We start from the raw sequence: 23,627 nt of genomic DNA, 5'->3' as shown, positions 1-23,627 counted from the left end.
GTGTGTATTTTAGCATCAGTTTGTTTTTTGTTCAGGGCTGTTGTAGGTGATTTTTCACAAATGAAAAATGCTTCTGATTTTGGGGATATATATCATAAGTTTTATTGTCTTGGAATTGGTAAGTTTTCTATGTAACTTGAAACAGCTCTTATGTTATTTAGACCAGTGGTTCTTAATTTTTTTCTATTCCTCCTTGACTAACCCAAACACTTTTAATTCCTCCTAAACAAAATCACGAAAAAGATAATTGCAAGAAAGAAGCGAAACAAAATACCCGGTGGTATTTGAATATTTCGTATTCGAATACAGATTTTGCCAGCGTCGTGCTTCATTCGAAAGATTTTGGCTTTCGTTCGACAGTGCATGAATACAGTTTAAATAGTTGATGTTATCTTTTAAATCAACCATTCTGGTATACATAAGCTTGAGTAAATTCATTCGAATACAATTCAATTTGTTGTGGGTCCTTACCAACCTAAGGATTTGCAAATTCAAATACATAGTAAGTTTTTACGAATACAATTTGAATAGTTGTCAGCCTGACTTGACAAGTTTTTGTTTATGTTACGAAACAATGACGCGTAGAACTTTGATTGTGACGTTACATAAATGCAATTGTGTTACAAAGCTTACAACATTAGGTTGTTCTCAGCACATGACAGGTGAAGCATGTTTTGGAAGCAAACATCACCTAATTTTTTGGGGAAATTCATATAACAGAGATATAAATCAGTCAAGCTAATGTGGCAAAACAAAGCTCGTTGGTTTATATTTTTACAAGTTACTTTTGTTTGAATACTCTTTTAGTTTTGGGGCGGTATTATTTCCTTCATTTTCCTCAACTACATATACACGAAAGGGTGCATTCAAATTGTTTGTTTCTTACAACAATTGAACAATTCATGAATACAAATAACTGAAACTATCAATTTGAGTTGCTGTGACTCAAAAATTACAAAAGTATTCATGAATTTGAATACAGTAATGGAGGTATTCGTAAAATATTCGAATACACGATGCGGCCCCATGTCTACTGGGTACTGTTAATTTTTTTATTGAAAACTCTGTCTAATTGGAAAGGTTAACTAGCAATCCAGTTCTTTACATTTTTTCTCTAATAGCTGCAGCCGCATAACCCCATTCACTGTTGCTAAATGAACTTGTTTTTATGGGTGGTAGCCATTTATATCTCAACCAACTTTGTTGTCCAATTTTTTATGTGTTGATAAACAAATAATGAACATTTTTCTATAAGGAACAAAAAATTCTCCCCTTTGTGAACCAATTGGCTGTTGTTTAAGAACCTCTGGATTAAAAAAGATGGTTTTGTTTGTGTGCATTGACAGCTGGCATTAATGTAAAGTATTTGAAGAATATGAGTTTTGCAGATCTTCCTGCTGCTTGTCCTAATTTTAATGGTCCACATTCTGTTGATTGTTTGAAGAAAGTTTGGGAATTAGTTGGTTGTTTACCAGAAGGTTACAACTTTCCTGATAATCTCACAGCTGCAGAATTAAATTCTTTTTCAACAATGGACTATCTGTAAGTTAACAACTAAATTATATATGGTAGGATACACGGTTTTTGTCACAATTACGTAAGTCAAATGAATTATCACCCAGTGTAGCCCTCGGTTTGAATCAATTTTATCGCCAGTAAAGTGAATGTAATGGTATTCATTGCCCACTCAACCTATTCAATTTTGTCCAGTCGCCGTCAGACTACTGAGGAGTAACACCCATAAAATACTTCCAAATTTTAAGTGGACACCTACAGGTTTTTTGTAAGGTTTGGTTTGGGTAACCGCTAAGTAGTTTTAAGAGACCGCAAGTGTTTCATTTAAATACCAAAAAATAGCCATATTTGCTTAAATAGCCATTTTGGGAAACCGCTGGAGAAATTTACGGTCCCCCAAAACACCTTAAAAAAACACTGGACACCTAGATGTGTGATAGACAAGCAGTGCAGCCGAGGGATTTTAAAGTGTGCCATCAAATGTATTGAGTTTTTAGTGCAAGTCTCGGCTGATGTATTTCAGCTTGATAATGCACATGGGTTTGAAATTACTGGAGACACACTTTTTAAACTTCAATACCAAAAGCAGTGTTACCAACTACTTAAAAATTGCAAACAAATATTTTGCATGGTTTTTGGCCTGAACATTCTACAATACACCAATTATACATTAATGTGCTGAAAACCTATAAGGCAGTGGTTCTTAACCTTTTTTCTTTGCTGCACCCCTTTCAAATCACCAACCAATTTTCGCACCCCCTTCTGTAATTGCTTAAATAACAAAACCATTAATTTAATTTTTAAACAAGCATCCCCGCACCCCCTAGGAACAGTTCTTGCACTCCTTGGGGGTGCGTGCACCCCAGGTTAAGAACCCCTGCTATAAGGTTTAACAACCACTGATTTAGATGATGTGCTTTTATTTAGGGCTCTATACACTCAATTTAATTCAATTCGATCACAATCTGATGCTGGTGACAGAAATGCACAATTAAACTGCTTCGGAAGTGGTCAGTGTATGAAGTATATGAGGGACATGTATCAAAAATTTCCCATTTTTATTTACCTTTTGTTGTTTGTTTGTTTTAAGTTACTAAAGAAATTCTGTTTTGATTTGTATTTTGAACCTTTTCCTTTTGATGTAGATCTTCCTGATGTTTGTCCAACTTATTATGGCCCACATTCTGTTGATTGTTTGAAGAAAGTTTGGGAGTTAGTTGGTTGTTTACCAGAAGGTTACAACTTTCCTGATAATCTTACTGCTTCTGAAATAGCAAATTTATCAGCAATTGTAGATTACTCGTAAGTTTGACATAAAATTAACATTTATTATGTTGTGAAAAAGATCCAATTGGTTTGTTTTTGACATCATTGTTTTTGTAGAGCCTTAATTTCCCAAATGAATGTTACTAGGATCGTTTCAGATACAGGAAATACTGAAAATCAACTAAACTGTTTTGGATTTGGTAAGTATTTGAATGTACAAGGTTTCAATTTAAAACCTACTTACTAGGGATGGGTCTAAACTGCAAATGTTCTGTTTGGTTGAACACCGGGCATCTCATGTTAATAGTCGGTGCTCGGTGCATTGTGACAGCACAAACATTCCCTAATTCCACACCAGTTTTGTAGCTTTCCAAAACCCCTTATGTCACCAGCGGTGTATTAAGCTGTAAATACTCCAGAAATACGCATTTCCCCACCATCAAAGGTATTAGAAAAATCAGTCATTTTTGTTTTTGATACCCTTTCGAACACTAGTTTTGTATGTTAGCAAGGCATGCATATGCAAATTTAATGCTTGGGGCAGTTTGTGCAACTGCTTGCTGAGGACCAAGCATCAAATTTGTTTGATTGTTTATTGTTGTACAAGAATTAAACTAATTTTAAAAACTTTGATTTTAAGACCGTAGTTTTATATACATTTAAATAGATCTTCCTGCTGTTTGTCCCACTTACTATGGTCCACATTATGTTGATTGTTTGAAGAATGTTTGGTATTTTGTTGGTTGTTTACGAGAGGGTTACAACTTTCCTGATAATCTCACAGTTTCTGAAATATCAACCTTATCAGTTATTGTGGATTACAAGTATGTAAAACTATTTCTAGGCTAACTGAAATTTTCAGTTAGTATTGAAGCCCTTAAATATTGTGTTTTTTGCAGAGCATTAGTTGATCAAATAAATGTGACAAGGATTTCTTCTGATGCTGGAAATAATGGAGATCAATTAAACTGTTTTGGAATTAGTAAGCACTCTTAAGTCTAGCTGTTCCTGAAACTTTAAAGTATGGTTAAAACAGTAAATAACTAAAATAAGGTATGGGAAGCATGTAATGAAGTTTTGTAACTGTCTACTAAAGAGTTTTAATCAGTAATTATGGGTCCCCTTCCCTGAAGGGGACACATATTGTTTTTGTCTGTATCTTTTTTTCTTTTTTCTGTCTAATGCTGGTTTGTGAGACGTGTTTGGTCAAGAAAGAGTGCTTTAAATTTATTCAAATTTTCAGAGATGTTAGTTAATAATCCAAATTTGATCCTCCTGAAGTTTGACCTCGATTGACCTAGCAGTTTACCCACAGGCCACCAAAACGTAATTTTTTTTAAATGGCTGTACTAACTAAAGTACAGCATCTTGGAGTTTCATGCTTTGTTGTTTGGTGCAATGTAAGATTTTTTTTGAGAATTTTGTATCTTTTTTTCGGATTCACCTATTTTTCACCCTATAAACCCTGAAACAATAGGGTTTAGTTTTAGGCCAGAAATACAAGCCCAATGGTACAGAAATGTTCAAAATATTTAACATTTGTTTAAGCAGGGTATTCGTTTAGTATTTAAAATTTAGCCACTTACCTTTGCAACCCATAATATGTGTACGCTATCAGTCAGATATAAGTCCCAAGGGAGGAATTTACTGGTTCACGATTAAGGCGGCAGAGCGGGAGTGCTCAGCTTGACGTCCGGACAGACGTTTTACGAGACAGTCGTTGGGGTAATTAGAAATCAGCTGTTTTTTGTGCAGCAATGATATGTCGTTTTATTGACTTTTTACGCGCATTTTCAATTTTGACGAAGGTTTCACCTAAGACGTAATTTAAACTCGATAAACGTACTTCAGTTTCATTTATGTCAGGCAAAACGTCGTTGATCAACATCAACATGAAAAAATAAACTTACCTTTGCGGAGGTTTGGGCGCGGTCTTCAAGTACTGGTAATGCTACTCTCACAATTTAACAACGCAATAGGTTTGCGCTATGAGCCTCACTAAGTTTATAGTTCAAACTGCTGCCTCAAGATTCCTTGGGAGATAAACTCCAGAAAGCACCACTTGTATAATCCGTTGACTACATTGTTGGTTTATTTGATTATCAGCGACAGAAATGTTTCAAGAAGTCTTATTCAAATAGAATCCAATTAACATTAACAGCAATTAATAAGAAGTGTTGCAAAGAAAGACAAAGGAAAAGCGGTTAAACCTGTATTAATCTCCATACTAAAACTTTTGTCTTTTTGCCGGGCTAATGCAATCTCTTTCCAATTGATAGTTGTGGCATGTTTGAAGACCATATTAATCTGGGATCTTGATAATGTGTCTGCTACCACATTTTTGGTCCCTTCTATGTATCTTACGTCGTCTGAATATTCTGATATTTGTGCGAATGCTCTTGCCTGGCGTACATTCTCTTTGTTAGTTGCTGATTTTATTGCGGCCACTATTGGTTTGTGATCAGTGTAGATTATCGAGTTTTGAGATTCAATTAGGTGGCGGAAATGGCTCAGGGTGCTGTAGGTTATCGCTGTAAGCTCCCGATCAAACGCCGCGTATTTCTTTTGTGTTAGGCTGAATGTCCGGGAAAAGAATCCCAAAGGGGTTAATACTCCATCTAATTCTTGATGCAAGACCGCTGCAGCTGCTGTCACTGATGCATCAATTGTTAGGATTAGCTTTTGAAGAGTTTTAATCAGTAATTGTAATATTTGTTTAACACAACATGCGAAACATGAAGCTCAAAAAAGAGGATATTGCAAATATTTTGGAGTTAGTGACCATACTGTATTGTTTATGCAGATCTTCCCAATGTTTGTCCAACTTACTATGGTCCACATTCTGTTGATTGTTTGAAAAAAGTTTGGGAGTTAGTTGGTTGTTTACCAGAAGGTTACAACTTTCCTGATAATCTCACTGCTTCTGAAATTATATCTATATCGTCTATGAATTACAGGTGACTGTTGAAAGTTTAACTTTTGATAAAAGTTGTAAAATATTCTATTGCTTTTGTTTGCAGAACTTTGCATGAATCAATGCTATTAACTAAAACAACAGCTGACAGTGGTGTCAGTTCAGAGCAGTTGAATTGTTTCGGAATCGGTAAGTAAAAACATTGTGCTGTTTGTGGCCACTCTTTTTGCAGCATTTTTAATGTTGGTTGTGAACAAAATAAGCCAATTTTTCATGTTTTGTTCTGACAATTGATTGATGTGTAACAATTTGCCACTAAATTTTCCAGATCTTCCCTTAACTTGTCCACAATTCTATGGACCTCACTCAGTGGATTGTTTGAAAACAATTTGGGCAAATGTTGATTGTTTACCAAAAGGAGAGAAATATCCTGACAAGCTTAGTTCTTTGGAATTAGCAACATTGATCTCACATCATTATGAGTATATGTTGCGGTCTGCGATATTTTCTCCACTTTGTTTGTTAACTTGGTTTTATTTTGATTTTATTTAGGGATTTGGTGGATGAATTTTCTCAGATTAAGTCAGATTCAGATTCTGGTGATTCACTGCAACAATTGGACTGTTTTGGTATTGGTGAGTTTCATTGCAAAGGAACAATATGTTTATGAAGTAACCCAAATCATTTGCATTATTTTTATTATGCAGATCTTCCTGATGTTTGTCCAACTTACTATGGCCCACATTCTGTTGATTGTTTAAAGAAAGTTTGGGATTTAGTTGGTTGTTTACCAGAAGGTTACAACTTTCCTGATAACCTCACCACTTCTGAAAAAACAATGTTATCAGCTATTGTGGATTACCTGTGAGTTTTTCATTGCCACAAAAATCAAGTTTATGTGTATAAAAGTCTGAATTTTTAATTTTTTTGCAGTGCTTTGGTCAATCAAATCAATGCAACAAAGAATAATGCAGACACTGGCATTGTTGTGGAACAATTAAACTGTTTTGGAATTGGTATGAAATGTACTTTAGCTATTTCCATTACTTTGTCACATTTTCTTACCACACCAAAAAATCAAAGTTAAAAAACAAACATTTTTTGTCTTTGTTCATTAATTTTAACAAAAAATATTTTGTCACAAGATGTTGTTCTTTTATCTTTGCAGGTCTTCCTAATGTTTGTCCAACTTACTATGGTCCACATTCTGTTGATTGCTTACAGAAAGTTTGGGAGTTAGTTGGTTGTTTACCAGAAGGCCATGCGTCACCTAATAATCTCACTTTTTCTTCAGTAGATTACAAGTAAGCACTGTGATTTAAAAGTAGTTTTCAGATGCCCTGTTTTTATTTTTGTTTCATGTATTCTAGGAATCTTTATAATTCTATGAATTCGATCAAAACCACAGCTGATAGTGGTGTGGGATCAGAACAGTTGAATTGTTTTGGAATTAGTAAGTGCTAAAGGTTTTTCACAAAGTTGTTTAAGAAATATTTATCACACTTCATCATTGTGTTTCCCATTTTTTTCTACTTTTTGTTAGATCTCCCCTCAATTTGTCCACAATTCTATGGACCTCACTCAGTGGATTGCTTGAAAACAGTTTGGGCAAATGTTGGTTGTTTACCAGAAGGAAAGAAACATCCTGATAAACTTACTTCATCTGAAGTTACTTATTTATCTGCACTCAAATACCTGTAAGCTTGGTTGAAATTAACCTTGCCATTGGCATATTTTATACACTCTTAAACTTTTTTTCAGAGACCTGGCCAATGAATTGTTTCATGTTAAAAATGACTCTGATTTTGGTAATTCAACACAACAAAGGAATTGTTTCGGAATAGGTACATTGGACATGCCATAAAATATGCTTGCAAGGAATATTGTCTTTATCTCTTATTGTGTTTTTCATAAGATCTGCCTGATGCTTGCCCAACTTACTATGGTCCACATTCTGTTGATTGTCTAAAGAATGTTTGGGAACAAGTTGGTTGTTTACCAGAAGGTTACAACTTTCCTCATAATCTCACAGCTTCTGAAGTGTCCAATTTGTCAGCATTGGATTATCGGCAAGTTCTTTGTTTATTTTTATATTCAAAGTCATTCGCTGATCGTTAGCCTATTTGTTTCGATCATCATAAAGTATAGAACAAGAACTTTTCTAATTTACCATTCTTATCAGCACATAACCTTTAATTGAAAAGATTATTGTTATGTTTGTTTCCAGGACTTTGCACAGTCAGTTTAGTTTGACTCGAACACAATCTGATGCTGGTGACAGAGAAGAACAATTAAACTGCTTTGGAATTGGTCAGTGTGTCACAAATTGTCGTGTGACAATTATGTTCAAAAATTCCCCAACTAGATTGTGATTTTATTTTACAATGCTAGATCTTCCCGATGTTTGTCCAACATACTATGGACCACATTCTGTGAATTGCTCAAAGAAAGTTTGGGAGTTAGTTGGTTGTTTACCAGAGGGTTACAACTTTCCTGATAATCTCACTGCTTCTGAAACAGCAAATCTATCAGTATTGGATTACAGGTAAATTTTAACCCTTGAAGAATACGTTAAAAGATGAAAAGTCTTAGTTTGTTCCAACTGCAAATAATGAAAGTTCACACAATCTATACAACTCTTGAAAGTGTATGTTATCCTGATAAATATTCCACTGTTAATTTATTTGATGAATGTTGTTTATCTGTTTGTTAGAAATTTGTTTGATCACTTGAATGCAACCAAGACCAGTTCGGATAATGGAAGCGACAATCAACAACTTGATTGTTTTGGAATTGGTAAATATGTTTCTATATTTTTGGTAAATTGTATCAACTTTGAAATTACCTGATTTTCAGATCTTCCTGATGTTTGTCCAACTTACTATGGTCCACATTCTGTTGATTGTTTGAAGAAAGTTTGGGAGCTAGTTAGTTGTTTACCAGAAGGTTTCAATTTTCCCGATAATCTCACAGCTTCTAAAGTGTCCAATTTGTCACTATTGAATTATCGGCAAGTTCTTTGTTTATTTTGGTATTCAAAGTCATTCTCTGATCGCTATTCAATTTGTTTCGATCATCATAAAGTATAGAGCAAGAACTTTTCTAATTTACCATTCTTATCAGCACATAAACTTTAATTGAAAAGATTATTGTTATGTTTGTTTCCAGGACTTTGCACAGTCAGTTTAGTTTGACTCGAACACAATCTGATGCTGGTGACAGAGAAGAACAATTAAACTGCTTTGGAATTGGTCAGTGTGTCACAAATTGTCGTGTGACAATTATGTTCAAAAATTCCCCAACTAGATTGTGATATTATTTTACAATGCTAGATCTTCCCGATGTTTGTCCAACATACTATGGACCACATTCTGTGAATTGCTCAAAGAAAGTTTGGGAGTTAGTTGGTTGTTTACCAGAGGGTTACAACTTTCCTGATAATCTCACTGCTTCTGAAACAGCAAATCTATCAGTAATGGATTACAGGTAAATTTTAACCTTTCCTGAATATGTTAAAAGATGAAAAGTCCCAGTTTGTTCCAACTGCAAATAATGAAAGTTCACACAATCTATACAACTCTTGAAAGTGTATGTTATCCTGATAAATATTCCACTGTTAATTTATTTGATGAATGTTGTCTATCTGTTTGTTAGAAATTTGTTTGATCACATGAATGCAACCAAGACCAGTTCGGATAATGGAAGCGACAATCAACAACTTGATTGTTTTGGAATTGGTAAATATGTTTCTATATTTTTGGTAAATTGTATCAACTTTGAAATTACCTGATTTTCAGATCTTCCTGATGTTTGTCCAACTTACTATGGTCCACATTCTGTTGATTGTTTGAAGAAAGTTTGGGAGCTAGTTAGTTGTTTACCAGAAGGTTTCAATTTTCCCGATAATCTCACAGCTTCTAAAGTGTCCAATTTGTCACTATTGAATTATCGGCAAGTTCTTTGTTTATTTTGGTATTCAAAGTCATTCTCTGATCGCTATTCAATTTGTTTCGATCATCATAAAGTATAGAACAAGAACTTTTCTAATTTACCATTCTTATCAGCACATAAACTTTAATTGAAAAGATTATTGTTTGTTGATTTTCAGGGCTTTGCATACTCAGTTTAGTTTGACTATAACACAATCTGATGCTGGTGACAGAGAAGAACAATTAAACTGCTTTGGAATTGGTCAGTGTATCACAGATTGTCGTGTAACAATTATGTTCAAAAATTCCCCAACTAGATTGTGATATTATTTTACAATGCTAGATCTTCCCGATGTTTGTCCAACGTACTATGGACCACATTCTGTGAATTGCTCAAAGAAAGTTTGGGAGTTAGTTGGTTGTTTACCAGAGGGTTACAACTTTCCTGATAATCTCACTGCTTCTGAAACAGCAAATCTATCAGTATTGGATTACAGGTAAATTTTAACCCTTGAAGAATACGTTAAAAGATGAAAAGTCTTAGTTTGTTCCAACTACAAATAATGAAAGTTCACACAATCTATACAACTCTTGAAAGTGTATGTTATCCTGATAAATATTCCACTGTTAATTTATTTGATGAATGTTGTCTATCTGTTTGTTAGAAATTTGTTTGATCACTTGAATGCAACCAAGACCAGTTCGGATAATGGAAGCGACAATCAACAACTTGATTGTTTTGGAATTGGTAAATATGTTTCTATATTTTTGGTAAATTGTATCAACTTTGAAATTACCTGATTTTCAGATCTTCCTGATGTTTGTCCAACTTACTATGGTCCACATTCTGTTGATTGTTTGAAGAAAGTTTGGGAGCTAGTTAGTTGTTTACCAGAAGGTTTCAATTTTCCCGATAATCTCACAGCTTCTAAAGTGTCCAATTTGTCACTATTGAATTATCGGCAAGTTCTTTGTTTATTTTGGTATTCAAAGTCATTCTCTGATCGCTATTCAATTTGTTTCGATCATCATAAAGTATAGAGCAAGAACTTTTCTAATTTACCATTCTTATCAGCACATAAACTTTAATTGAAAAGATTATTGTTATGTTTGTTTCCAGGACTTTGCACAGTCAGTTTAGTTTGACTCGAACACAATCTGATGCTGGTGACAGAGAAGAACAATTAAACTGCTTTGGAATTGGTCAGTGTGTCACAAATTGTCGTGTGACAATTATGTTCAAAAATTCCCCAACTAGATTGTGATTTTATTTTACAATGCTAGATCTTCCCGATGTTTGTCCAACGTACTATGGACCACATTCTGTGAATTGCTCAAAGAAAGTTTGGGAGTTAGTTGGTTGTTTACCAGAGGGTTACAACTTTCCTGATAATCTCACTGCTTCTGAAACAGCAAATCTATCAGTAATGGATTACAGGTAAATTTTAACCTTTCCTGAATATGTTAAAAGATGAAAAGTCCCAGTTTGTTCCAACTGCAAATAATGAAAGTTCACACAATCTATACAACTCTTGAAAGTGTATGTTATCCTGATAAATATTCCACTGTTAATTTATTTGATGAATGTTGTCTATCTGTTTGTTAGAAATTTGTTTGATCACATGAATGCAACCAAGACCAGTTCGGATAATGGAAGCGACAATCAACAACTTGATTGTTTTGGAATTGGTAAATATGTTTCTATATTTTTGGTAAATTGTATCAACTTTGAAATTACCTGATTTTCAGATCTTCCTGATGTTTGTCCAACTTACTATGGTCCACATTCTGTTGATTGTTTGAAGAAAGTTTGGGAGCTAGTTAGTTGTTTACCAGAAGGTTTCAATTTTCCCGATAATCTCACAGCTTCTAAAGTGTCCAATTTGTCACTATTGAATTATCGGCAAGTTCTTTGTTTATTTTGGTATTCAAAGTCATTCTCTGATCGCTATTCAATTTGTTTCGATCATCATAAAGTATAGAACAAGAACTTTTCTAATTTACCATTCTTATCAGCACATAAACTTTAATTGAAAAGATTATTGTTTGTTGATTTTCAGGGCTTTGCATACTCAGTTTAGTTTGACTATAACACAATCTGATGCTGGTGACAGAGAAGAACAATTAAACTGCTTTGGAATTGGTCAGTGTATCACAGATTGTCGTGTAACAATTATGTTCAAAAATTCCCCAACTAGATTGTGATATTATTTTACAATGCTAGATCTTCCCGATGTTTGTCCAACGTACTATGGACCACATTCTGTGAATTGCTCAAAGAAAGTTTGGGAGTTAGTTGGTTGTTTACCAGAGGGTTACAACTTTCCTGATAATCTCACTGCTTCTGAAACAGCAAATCTATCAGTATTGGATTACAGGTAAATTTTAACCCTTGAAGAATACGTTAAAAGATGAAAAGTCTTAGTTTGTTCCAACTGCAAATAATGAAACTTCACACAATCTATACAACTCTTGAAAGTGTATGTTATCCTCATAAATATTCCACTGTTAATTTATTTGATGAATGTTGTCTATCTGTTTGTTAGAAATTTGTTTGATCACATGAATGCAACCAAGACCAGTTCGGATAATGGAAGCGACAATCAACAACTTGATTGTTTTGGAATTGGTAAATATGTTTTTATATTTTTTGTAAATTGAATCAACTTAGAAATTACCTGATTTTCAGATCTTCCTGATGTTTGTCCAACTTACTATGGTCCACATTCTGTTGATTGTTTGAAGAAAGTTTGGGAGCTAGTTAGTTGTTTACCAGAAGGTTTCAATTTTCCCGATAATCTCACAGCTTCTAAAGTGTCCAATTTGTCACTATTGAATTATCGGCAAGTTCTTTGTTTATTTTGGTATTCAAAGTCATTCTCTGATCGCTATTCAATTTGTTTCGATCATCATAAAGTATAGAGCAAGAACTTTTCTAATTTACCATTCTTATCAGCACATAAACTTTAATTGAAAAGATTATTGTTTGTTGATTTTCAGGGCTTTGCATACTCAGTTTAGTTTGACTATAACACAATCTGATGCTGGTGACAGAGAAGAACAATTAAACTGCTTTGGAATTGGTCAGTGTATCACAGATTGTCGTGTAACAATTATGTTCAAAAATTCCCCAACTAGATTGTGATATTATTTTACAATGCTAGATCTTCCCGATGTTTGTCCAACGTACTATGGACCACATTCTGTGAATTGCTCAAAGAAAGTTTGGGAGTTAGTTGGTTGTTTGCCAGAGGGTTACAACTTTCCTGATAATCTCACTGCTTCTGAAACAGCAAATCTATCAGTATTGGATTACAGGTAAATTTTAACCCTTGAAGAATACGTTAAAAGATGAAAAGTCTTAGTTTGTTCCAACTGCAAATAATGAAACTTCACACAATCTATACAACTCTTGAAAGTGTATGTTATCCTCATAAATATTCCACTGTTAATTTATTTGATGAATGTTGTCTATCTGTTTGTTAGAAATTTGTTTGATCACATGAATGCAACCAAGACCAGTTCGGATAATGGAAGCGACAATCAACAACTTGATTGTTTTGGAATTGGTAAATATGTTTTTATATTTTTTGTAAATTGAATCAACTTAGAAATTACCTGATTTTCAGATCTTCCTGATGTTTGTCCAACTTACTATGGTCCACATTCTGTTGATTGTTTGAAGAAAGTTTGGGAGCTAGTTAGTTGTTTACCAGAAGGTTTCAATTTTCCCGATAATCTCACAGCTTCTAAAGTGTCCAATTTGTCACTATTGAATTATCGGCAAGTTCTTTGTTTATTTTGGTATTCAAAGTCATTCTCTGATCGCTATTCAATTTGTTTCGATCATCATAAAGTATAGAGCAAGAACTTTTCTAATTTACCATTCTTATCAGCACATAAACTTTAATTGAAAAGATTATTGTTTGTTGATTTTCAGGGCTTTGCATACTCAGTTTAGTTTGACTATAACACAATCTGATGCTGGTGACAGAGAAGAACAATTAAACTGCTTTGGAATTGGTCAGTGTATCACAGATTGTCGTGTAACAATTATGTTCAAAAATTCCCCAACTAGATTGTGATATTATTTTACAATGCTAGATCTTCCCGATGTTTGTCCAACGTACTATGGACCACATTCTGTGAATTGCTCAAAGAAAGTTTGGGAGTTAGTTGGTTGTTTGCCAGAGGGTTACAACTTTCCTGATAATCTCACTGCTTCTGAAACAGCAAATCTATCAGTATTGGATTACAGGTAAATTTTAACCCTTGAAGAATACGTTAAAAGATGAAAAGTCTTAGTTTGTTCCAACTGCAAATAATGAAACTTCACACAATCTATACAACTCTTGAAAGTGTATGTTATCCTCATAAATATTCCACTGTTAATTTATTTGATGAATGTTGTCTATCTGTTTGTTAGAAATTTGTTTGATCACATGAATGCAACCAAGACCAGTTCGGATAATGGAAGCGACAATCAACAACTTGATTGTTTTGGAATTGGTAAATATGTTTTTATATTTTTTGTAAATTGAATCAACTTAGAAATTACCTGATTTTCAGATCTTCCTGATGTTTGTCCAACTTACTATGGTCCACATTCTGTTGATTGTTTGAAGAAAGTTTGGGAGCTAGTTAGTTGTTTACCAGAAGGTTTCAATTTTCCCGATAATCTCACAGCTTCTAAAGTGTCCAATTTGTCACTATTGAATTATCGGCAAGTTCTTTGTTTATTTTGGTATTCAAAGTCATTCTCTGATCGCTATTCAATTTGTTTCGATCATCATAAAGTATAGAGCAAGAACTTTTCTAATTTACCATTCTTATCAGCACATAAACTTTAATTGAAAAGATTATTGTTTGTTGATTTTCAGGGCTTTGCATACTCAGTTTAGTTTGACTATAACACAATCTGATGCTGGTGACAGAGAAGAACAATTAAACTGCTTTGGAATTGGTCAGTGTATCACAGATTGTCGTGTAACAATTATGTTCAAAAATTCCCCAACTAGATTGTGATATTATTTTACAATGCTAGATCTTCCCGATGTTTGTCCAACGTACTATGGACCACATTCTGTGAATTGCTCAAAGAAAGTTTGGGAGTTAGTTGGTTGTTTGCCAGAGGGTTACAACTTTCCTGATAATCTCACTGCTTCTGAAACAGCAAATCTATCAGTAATGGATTACAGGTAAATTTTAACCTTTCCTGAATATGTTAAAAGATGAAAAGTCCCAGTTTGTTCCAACTGCAAATAATGAAAGTTCACACAATCTATACAACTCTTGAAAGTGTATGTTATCCTGATAAATATTCCACTGTTAATTTATTTGATGAATGTTGTCTATCTGTTTGTTAGAAATTTGTTTGATCACATGAATGCAACCAAGACCAGTTCGGATAATGGAAGCGACAATCAACAACTTGATTGTTTTGGAATTGGTAAATATGTTTCTATATTTTTGGTAAATTGTATCAACTTAGAAATTACCTGATTTTCAGATCTTCCTGATGTTTGTCCAACTTACTATGGTCCACATTCTGTTGATTGTTTGAAGAAAGTTTGGGAGCTAGTTAGTTGTTTACCAGAAGGTTTCAATTTTCCCGATAATCTCACAGCTTCTAAAGTGTCCAATTTGTCACTATTGAATTATCGGCAAGTTCTTTGTTTATTTTGGTATTCAAAGTCATTCTCTGATCGCTATTCAATTTGTTTCGATCATCATAAAGTATAGAACAAGAACTTTTCTAATTTACCATTCTTATCAGCACATAAACTTTAATTGAAAAGATTATTGTTTGTTGATTTTCAGGGCTTTGCATACTCAGTTTAGTTTGACTATAACACAATCTGATGCTGGTGACAGAGAAGAACAATTAAACTGCTTTGGAATTGGTCAGTGTATCACAGATTGTCGTGTAACAATTATGTTCAAAAATTCCCCAACTAGATTGTGATATTATTTTACAATGCTAGATCTTCCCGATGTTTGTCCAACGTACTATGGACCACATTCTGTGAATTGCTCAAAGAAAGTTTGGGAGTTAGTTGGTTGTTTACCAGAGGGTTACAACTTTCCTGATAATCTCACTGCTTCTGAAACAGCAAATCTATCAGTATTGGATTACAGGTAAATTTTAACCCTTGAAGAATACGTTAAAAGATGAAAAGTCTTAGTTTGTTCCAACTGCAAATAATGAAACTTCACACAATCTATACAACTCTTGAAAGTGTATGTTATCCTGATAAATATTCCACTGTTAATTTATTTGATGAATGTTGTCTATCTGTTTGTTAGAAATTTGTTTGATCACATGAATGCAACCAAGACCAATTCGGATAATGGAAGCGACAATCAACAACTTGATTGTTTTGGAATTGGTAAATATGTTTCTATATTTTTGGTAAATTGTATCAACTTAGAAATTACCTGATTTTCAGATCTTCCTGATGTTTGTCCAACTTACTATGGTCCACATTCTGTTGATTGTTTGAAGAAAGTTTGGGAGCTAGTTAGTTGTTTACCAGAAGGTTTCAATTTTCCCGATAATCTCACAGCTTCTAAAGTGTCCAATTTGTCACTATTGAATTATCGGCAAGTTCTTTGTTTATTTTGGTATTCAAAGTCATTCTCTGATCGCTATTCAATTTGTTTCGATCATCATAAAGTATAGAACAAGAACTTTTCTAATTTACCATTCTTATCAGCACATAACCTTTAATTGAAAAGATTATTGTTTGTTGATTTTCAGGGCTTTGCATACTCAGTTTAGTTTGACTATAACACAATCTGATGCTGGTGACAGAGAAGAACAATTAAACTGCTTTGGAATTGGTCAGTGTATCACAGATTGTCGTGTAACAATTATGTTCAAAAATTCCCCAACTAGATTGTGATATTATTTTACAATGCTAGATCTTCCCGATGTTTGTCCAACGTACTATGGACCACATTCTGTGAATTGCTCAAAGAAAGTTTGGGAGTTAGTTGGTTGTTTACCAGAGGGTTACAACTTTCCTGATAATCTCACTGCTTCTGAAACAGCAAATCTATCAGTATTGGATTACAGGTAAATTTTAACCCTTGAAGAATGCGTTAAAAGATGAAAAGTCTTAGTTTGTTCCAACTGCAAATAATGAAAGTTCACACAATCTATACAACTCTTGAAAGTGTATGTTATCCTGATAAATATTCCACTGTTAATTTATTTGATGAATGTTGTCTATCTGTTTGTTAGAAATTTGTTTGATCACATGAATGCAACCAAGACCAGTTCGGATAATGGAAGCGACAATCAACAACTTGATTGTTTTGGAATTGGTAAATATGTTTTTATATTTTTTGTAAATTGAATCAACTTAGAAATTACCTGATTTTCAGATCTTCCTGATGTTTGTCCAACTTACTATGGTCCACATTCTGTTGATTGTTTGAAGAAAGTTTGGGAGCTAGTTAGTTGTTTACCAGAAGGTTTCAATTTTCCCGATAATCTCACAGCTTCTAAAGTGTCCAATTTGTCACTATTGAATTATCGGCAAGTTCTTTGTTTATTTTGGTATTCAAAGTCATTCTCTGATCGCTATTCAATTTGTTTCGATCATCATAAAGTATAGAGCAAGAACTTTTCTAATTTACCATTCTTATCAGCACATAAACTTTAATTGAAAAGATTATTGTTTGTTGATTTTCAGGGCTTTGCATACTCAGTTTAGTTTGACTATAACACAATCTGATGCTGGTGACAGAGAAGAACAATTAAACTGCTTTGGAATTGGTCAGTGTATCACAGATTGTCGTGTAACAATTATGTTCAAAAATTCCCCAACTAGATTGTGATATTATTTTACAATGCTAGATCTTCCCGATGTTTGTCCAACGTACTATGGACCACATTCTGTGAATTGCTCAAAGAAAGTTTGGGAGTTAGTTGGTTGTTTACCAGAGGGTTACAACTTTCCTGATAATCTCACTGCTTCTGAAACAGCAAATCTATCAGTATTGGATTACAGGTAAATTTTAACCCTTGAAGAATACGTTAAAAGATGAAAAGTCTTAGTTTGTTCCAACTGCAAATAATGAAACTTCACACAATCTATACAACTCTTGAAAGTGTATGTTATCCTGATAAATATTCCACTGTTAATTTATTTGATGAATGTTGTCTATCTGTTTGTTAGAAATTTGTTTGATCACATGAATGCAACCAAGACCAGTTCGGATAATGGAAGCGACAATCAACAACTTGATTGTTTTGGAATTGGTAAATATGTTTTTATATTTTTTGTAAATTGAATCAACTTTGAAATTACCTGATTTTCAGATCTTCCTGATGTTTGTCCAACTTACTATGGTCCACATTCTGTTGATTGTTTGAAGAAAGTTTGGGAGCTAGTTAGTTGTTTACCAGAAGGTTTCAATTTTCCCGATAATCTCACAGCTTCTAAAGTGTCCAATTTGTCACTATTGAATTATCGGCAAGTTCTTTGTTTATTTTGGTATTCAAAGTCATTCTCTGGTCGCTATTCAATTTGTTTCGATCATCATAAAGTATAGAGCAAGAACTTTTCTAATTTACCATTCTTATCAGCACATACACTTTAATTGAAAAGATTATTGTTATGTTTGTTTCCAGGACTTTGCACAGTCAGTTTAGTTTGACTCGAACACAATCTGATGCTGGTGGCAGAGAAGAACAATTAAACTGCTTTGGAATTGGTCAGTGTATCACAAATTGTCGTGTGACAATTATGTTCAAAAATTCCCCAACTAGATTGTGATTTTATTTTACAATGCTAGATCTTCCCGATGTTTGTCCAACTTACTATGGACCACATTCTGTGAATTGCTCAAAGAAAGTTTGGGAGTTAGTTGGTTGTTTACCAGAGGGTTACAACTTTCCTGATAATCTCACTGCTTCTGAAACAGCAAATCTATCAGTAATGGATTACAGGTAAATTTTAACCTTTCCTGAATATGTTAAAAGATGAAAAGTCCCAGTTTGTTCCAACTGCAAATAATGAAAGTTCACACAATCTATACAACTCTTGAAAGTGTATGTTATCCTGATAAATATTCCACTGTTAATTTATTTGATGAATGTTGTCTATCTGTTTGTTAGAAATTTGTTTGATCACATGAATGCAACCAAGACCAATTCGGATAATGGAAGCGACAATCAACAACTTGATTGTTTTGGAATTGGTAAATATGTTTCTATATTTTTGGTAAATTGTATCAACTTAGAAATTACCTGATTTTCAGATCTTCCTGATGTTTGTCCAACTTACTATGGTCCACATTCTGTTGATTGTTTGAAGAAAGTTTGGGAGCTAGTTAGTTGTTTACCAGAAGGTTTCAATTTTCCCGATAATCTCACAGCTTCTAAAGTGTCCAATTTGTCACTATTGAATTATCGGCAAGTTCTTTGTTTATTTTGGTATTCAAAGTCATTCTCTGATCGCTATTCAATTTGTTTCGATCATCATAAAGTATAGAACAAGAACTTTTCTAATTTACCATTCTTATCAGCACATAACCTTTAATTGAAAAGATTATTGTTTGTTGATTTTCAGGGCTTTGCATACTCAGTTTAGTTTGACTATAACACAATCTGATGCTGGTGACAGAGAAGAACAATTAAACTGCTTTGGAATTGGTCAGTGTATCACAGATTGTCGTGTAACAATTATGTTCAAAAATTCCCCAACTAGATTGTGATATTATTTTACAATGCTAGATCTTCCCGATGTTTGTCCAACGTACTATGGACCACATTCTGTGAATTGCTCAAAGAAAGTTTGGGAGTTAGTTGGTTGTTTACCAGAGGGTTACAACTTTCCTGATAATCTCACTGCTTCTGAAACAGCAAATCTATCAGTATTGGATTACAGGTAAATTTTAACCCTTGAAGAATGCGTTAAAAGATGAAAAGTCTTAGTTTGTTCCAACTGCAAATAATGAAACTTCACACAATCTATACAACTCTTGAAAGTGTATGTTATCCTGATAAATATTCCACTGTTAATTTATTTGATGAATGTTGTCTATCTGTTTGTTAGAAATTTGTTTGATCACATGAATGCAACCAAGACCAGTTCGGATAATGGAAGCGACAATCAACAACTTGATTGTTTTGGAATTGGTAAATATGTTTTTATATTTTTTGTAAATTGAATCAACTTAGAAATTACCTGATTTTCAGATCTTCCTGATGTTTGTCCAACTTACTATGGTCCACATTCTGTTGATTGTTTGAAGAAAGTTTGGGAGCTAGTTAGTTGTTTACCAGAAGGTTTCAATTTTCCCGATAATCTCACAGCTTCTAAAGTGTCCAATTTGTCACTATTGAATTATCGGCAAGTTCTTTGTTTATTTTGGTATTCAAAGTCATTCTCTGATCGCTATTCAATTTGTTTCGATCATCATAAAGTATAGAGCAAGAACTTTTCTAATTTACCATTCTTATCAGCACATAAACTTTAATTGAAAAGATTATTGTTTGTTGATTTTCAGGGCTTTGCATACTCAGTTTAGTTTGACTATAACACAATCTGATGCTGGTGACAGAGAAGAACAATTAAACTGCTTTGGAATTGGTCAGTGTATCACAGATTGTCGTGTAACAATTATGTTAAAAAATTCCCCAACTAGATTGTGATATTATTTTACAATGCTAGATCTTCCCGATGTTTGTCCAACGTACTATGGACCACATTCTGTGAATTGCTCAAAGAAAGTTTGGGAGTTGGTTGGTTGTTTACCAGAGGGTTACAACTTTCCTGATAATCTCACTGCTTCTGAAACAGCAAATCTATCAGTAATGGATTACAGGTAAATTTTAACCTTTCCTGAATATGTTAAAAGATGAAAAGTCCCAGTTTGTTCCAACTGCAAATAATGAAAGTTCACACAATCTATACAACTCTTGAAAGTGTATGTTATCCTGATAAATATTCCACTGTTAATTTATTTGATGAATGTTGTCTATCTGTTTGTTAGAAATTTGTTTGATCACATGAATGCAACCAAGACCAGTTCGGATAATGGAAGCGACAATCAACAACTTGATTGTTTTGGAATTGGTAAATATGTTTCTATATTTTTGGTAAATTGTATCAACTTTGAAATTACCTGATTTTCAGATCTTCCTGATGTTTGTCCAACTTACTATGGTCCACATTCTGTTGATTGTTTGAAGAAAGTTTGGGAGCTAGTTAGTTGTTTACCAGAAGGTTTCAATTTTCCTGATAATCTCACAGCTTCTAAAGTGTCCAATTTGTCAGTATTGGATTATCGGCAAGTTCTTTGTTTATTTTGACATTCAAAGTCATTCGCTGTTTGTTAGCCAATTTGTTTCGATCATCATAAAGTATAGAACAAGAACTTTTCTAATTTACCATTCTTATCAGCACATAAACTTTAATTGAAAAGATTATTGTTTGTTGGTTTTCAGGACTTTGCATACTCAGTTTAGTTTGACTCGAACACAATCTGATGCTGGTGACAGAGAAGAACAATTAAACTGCTTTGGAATTGGTCAGTGTATCACAAATTGTCATGTGACAATTATGTTCAAAAATTCCCCAACTAGATTGTGATTTTATTTTACAATGCTAGATCTTCTCGATGTTTGTCCAACATACTATGGACCACATTCTGTGAATTGCTCAAAGAAAGTTTGGGAGTTAGTTGGTTGTTTACCAGAGGGTTACAACTTTCCTGATAATCTCACTGCTTCTGAAACAGCAAATCTATCAGTATTGGATTACAGGTAAATTTTAACCCTTGTAGAATACGTTAAAAGATGAAAAGTCTTAGTTTGTTCCAACTGCAAATAATGAAAGTTCACACAATCTATACAACTCTTGAAAGTGTATGTTATCCTGATAAATATTCCACTGTTAATTTATTTGATGAATGTTGTTTATCTGTTTGTTAGAAATTTGTTTGATCACATGAATGCAACCAAGACCAGTTCAGATAATGGAAGCGACAATCAACAACTTGATTGTTTTGGAATTGGTAAATATGTTTCTATATTTTTGGTAAATTGTATCAACTTAGAAATTACCTGATTTTCAGATCTTCCTGATGTTTGTCCAACTTACTATGGTCCACATTCTGTTGATTGTTTGAAGAAAGTTTGGGAGCTAGTTAGTTGTTTACCAGAAGGTTTCAATTTTCCTGATAATCTCACAGCTTCTGAAGTGTCCAATTTGTCACTATTGGATTATCGGCAAGTTCTTTGTTTATTTTGATATTCAAAGTTATTCGCTGATTGTTAGCCAATTTGTTTCGATCATCATAAAGTGTGGAACAAGAACTTTTCTAATTTACCATTCTGATCAGCACATAAACTTTAATTGAAAAGATTTGTGTTTGTTGGTTTTCAGGGCTTTGCATACTCAGTTTAGTTTGACTATAACACAATCTGATGCTGGTGACAGAGAAGAACAATTAAACTGCTTTGGAATTGGTCAGTGTATCACAAATTGTCATCTGACAATTATGTTCAAAAATTCCCCAACTAGATTGTGATATTATTTTACAATGCTAGATCTTCCCGATGTTTGTCCAACATACTATGGACCACATTCTGTGAATTGCTCAAAGAAAGTTTGGGAGTTAGTTGGTTGTTTACCAGAGGGTTACAACTTTCCTGATAATCTCACTGCTTCTGAAACAGCAAATCTATCAGTAATGGATTACAGGTAAATTTTAACCTTTCCTGAATATGTTAAAAGATGAAAAGTCCCAGTTTGTTCCAACTGCAAATAATGAAAGTTCACACAATCTATACAACTCTTGAAAGTGTATGTTATCCTGATAAATATTCCACTGTTAATTTATTTGATGAATGTTGTCTATCTGTTTGTTAGAAATTTGTTTGATCACATGAATGCAACCAAGACCAGTTCGGATAATGGAAGCGACAATCAACAACTTGATTGTTTTGGAATTGGTAAATATGTTTTTATATTTTTTGTAAATTGAATCAACTTAGAAATTACCTGATTTTCAGATCTTCCTGATGTTTGTCCAACTTACTATGGTCCACATTCTGTTGATTGTTTGAAGAAAGTTTGGGAGCTAGTTAGTTGTTTACCAGAAGGTTTCAATTTTCCTGATAATCTCACAGCTTCTGAAGTGTCCAATTTGTCACTATTGGATTATCGGCAAGTTCTTTGTTTATTTTGATATTCAAAGTCATTCGCTGATTGTTAGCCAATTTGTTTCGATCATCATAAAGTGTGGAACAAGAACTTTTCTAATTTACCATTCTTATCAGCACATAAACTTTAATTGAAAAGATTTGTGTTTGTTGGTTTTCAGGGCTTTGCATACTCAGTTTAGTTTGACTCGAACACAATCTGATGCTGGTGACAGAGAAGAACAATTAAACTGCTTTGGAATTGGTCAGTGTATCACAAATTGTCATGTGACAATTATGTTTAAAAATTCCCCAACTAGATTGTGATATTATTTTACAATGCTAGATCTTCCCGATGTTTGTCCAACATACTATGGACCACATTCTGTGAATTGCTCAAAGAAAGTTTGGGAGTTAGTTGGTTGTTTACCAGAGGGTTACAACTTTCCTGATAATCTCACTGCTTCTGAAACAGCAAATCTATCAGTATTGGATTACAGGTAAATTTTAACCCTTGAAGAATATGTTAAAAGATGAAAAGTCTTAGTTTGTTCCAACTGCAAATAATGAAACTTCACACAATCTATACAACTCTTGAAAGTGTATGTTATCCTGATAAATATTCCACTGTTAATTTATTTGATGAATGTTGTCTATCTGTTTGTTAGAAATTTGTTTGATCACATGAATGCAACCAAGACCAGTTCGGATAATGGAAGCGACAATCAACAACTTGATTGTTTTGGAATTGGTAAATATGTTTTTATATTTTTTGTAAATTGAATCAACTTAGAAATTACCTGATTTTCAGATCTTCCTGATGTTTGTCCAACTTACTATGGTC

The 23,627-nt window shown here is 33.6% G+C and overlaps 1 protein-coding gene across 1 annotated transcript in view; it reads left to right on the top strand.

Moving 5' to 3' along the window:
• LOC145223730 (uncharacterized) overlaps window positions 1–23,627 on the top strand; it is a 51,317-nt gene that overhangs the window by 14,210 nt on the left and 13,480 nt on the right. The window contains exons 15-63 of the mRNA XM_080090121.1: window positions 36–118; window positions 2,661–2,817; window positions 2,899–2,981; window positions 3,449–3,605; window positions 3,681–3,763; window positions 5,585–5,738; window positions 6,248–6,330; window positions 6,864–6,999; window positions 7,066–7,148; window positions 7,239–7,392; window positions 7,457–7,539; window positions 7,611–7,764; window positions 7,923–8,005; window positions 8,087–8,153; window positions 8,409–8,491; window positions 8,552–8,705; window positions 8,864–8,946; window positions 9,493–9,646; window positions 10,290–10,372; window positions 10,433–10,586; window positions 10,745–10,827; window positions 10,909–10,975; window positions 11,231–11,313; window positions 11,849–12,002; window positions 12,171–12,253; window positions 12,314–12,467; window positions 12,625–12,707; window positions 13,254–13,407; window positions 14,051–14,133; window positions 14,194–14,347; window positions 14,991–15,073; window positions 15,134–15,287; window positions 15,445–15,527; window positions 16,074–16,227; window positions 16,871–16,953; window positions 17,489–17,555; window positions 17,811–17,893; window positions 17,954–18,107; window positions 18,752–18,834; window positions 18,895–19,048; window positions 19,206–19,288; window positions 19,370–19,523; window positions 19,692–19,774; window positions 19,835–19,988; window positions 21,086–21,168; window positions 21,715–21,868; window positions 22,512–22,594; window positions 23,130–23,196; window positions 23,452–23,534. Coding sequence (XP_079946247.1) covers window positions 36–118; window positions 2,661–2,817; window positions 2,899–2,981; window positions 3,449–3,605; window positions 3,681–3,763; window positions 5,585–5,738; window positions 6,248–6,330; window positions 6,864–6,999; window positions 7,066–7,148; window positions 7,239–7,392; window positions 7,457–7,539; window positions 7,611–7,764; window positions 7,923–8,005; window positions 8,087–8,153; window positions 8,409–8,491; window positions 8,552–8,705; window positions 8,864–8,946; window positions 9,493–9,646; window positions 10,290–10,372; window positions 10,433–10,586; window positions 10,745–10,827; window positions 10,909–10,975; window positions 11,231–11,313; window positions 11,849–12,002; window positions 12,171–12,253; window positions 12,314–12,467; window positions 12,625–12,707; window positions 13,254–13,407; window positions 14,051–14,133; window positions 14,194–14,347; window positions 14,991–15,073; window positions 15,134–15,287; window positions 15,445–15,527; window positions 16,074–16,227; window positions 16,871–16,953; window positions 17,489–17,555; window positions 17,811–17,893; window positions 17,954–18,107; window positions 18,752–18,834; window positions 18,895–19,048; window positions 19,206–19,288; window positions 19,370–19,523; window positions 19,692–19,774; window positions 19,835–19,988; window positions 21,086–21,168; window positions 21,715–21,868; window positions 22,512–22,594; window positions 23,130–23,196; window positions 23,452–23,534 — 5,411 coding nt within the window. The remainder of the gene's footprint in view (window positions 1–35; window positions 119–2,660; window positions 2,818–2,898; window positions 2,982–3,448; window positions 3,606–3,680; window positions 3,764–5,584; window positions 5,739–6,247; window positions 6,331–6,863; window positions 7,000–7,065; window positions 7,149–7,238; window positions 7,393–7,456; window positions 7,540–7,610; window positions 7,765–7,922; window positions 8,006–8,086; window positions 8,154–8,408; window positions 8,492–8,551; window positions 8,706–8,863; window positions 8,947–9,492; window positions 9,647–10,289; window positions 10,373–10,432; window positions 10,587–10,744; window positions 10,828–10,908; window positions 10,976–11,230; window positions 11,314–11,848; window positions 12,003–12,170; window positions 12,254–12,313; window positions 12,468–12,624; window positions 12,708–13,253; window positions 13,408–14,050; window positions 14,134–14,193; window positions 14,348–14,990; window positions 15,074–15,133; window positions 15,288–15,444; window positions 15,528–16,073; window positions 16,228–16,870; window positions 16,954–17,488; window positions 17,556–17,810; window positions 17,894–17,953; window positions 18,108–18,751; window positions 18,835–18,894; window positions 19,049–19,205; window positions 19,289–19,369; window positions 19,524–19,691; window positions 19,775–19,834; window positions 19,989–21,085; window positions 21,169–21,714; window positions 21,869–22,511; window positions 22,595–23,129; window positions 23,197–23,451; window positions 23,535–23,627) is intronic.

The sequence above is a fragment of the Phallusia mammillata genome, chromosome 4, assembly GCF_965637545.1.
Source record: "Phallusia mammillata chromosome 4, kaPhaMamm4.hap1.1, whole genome shotgun sequence".
Classification (NCBI taxonomy): Eukaryota; Metazoa; Chordata; class Ascidiacea; order Phlebobranchia; family Ascidiidae; genus Phallusia; species Phallusia mammillata.
This window is presented reverse-complemented; position numbering and strand designations above follow the sequence as displayed.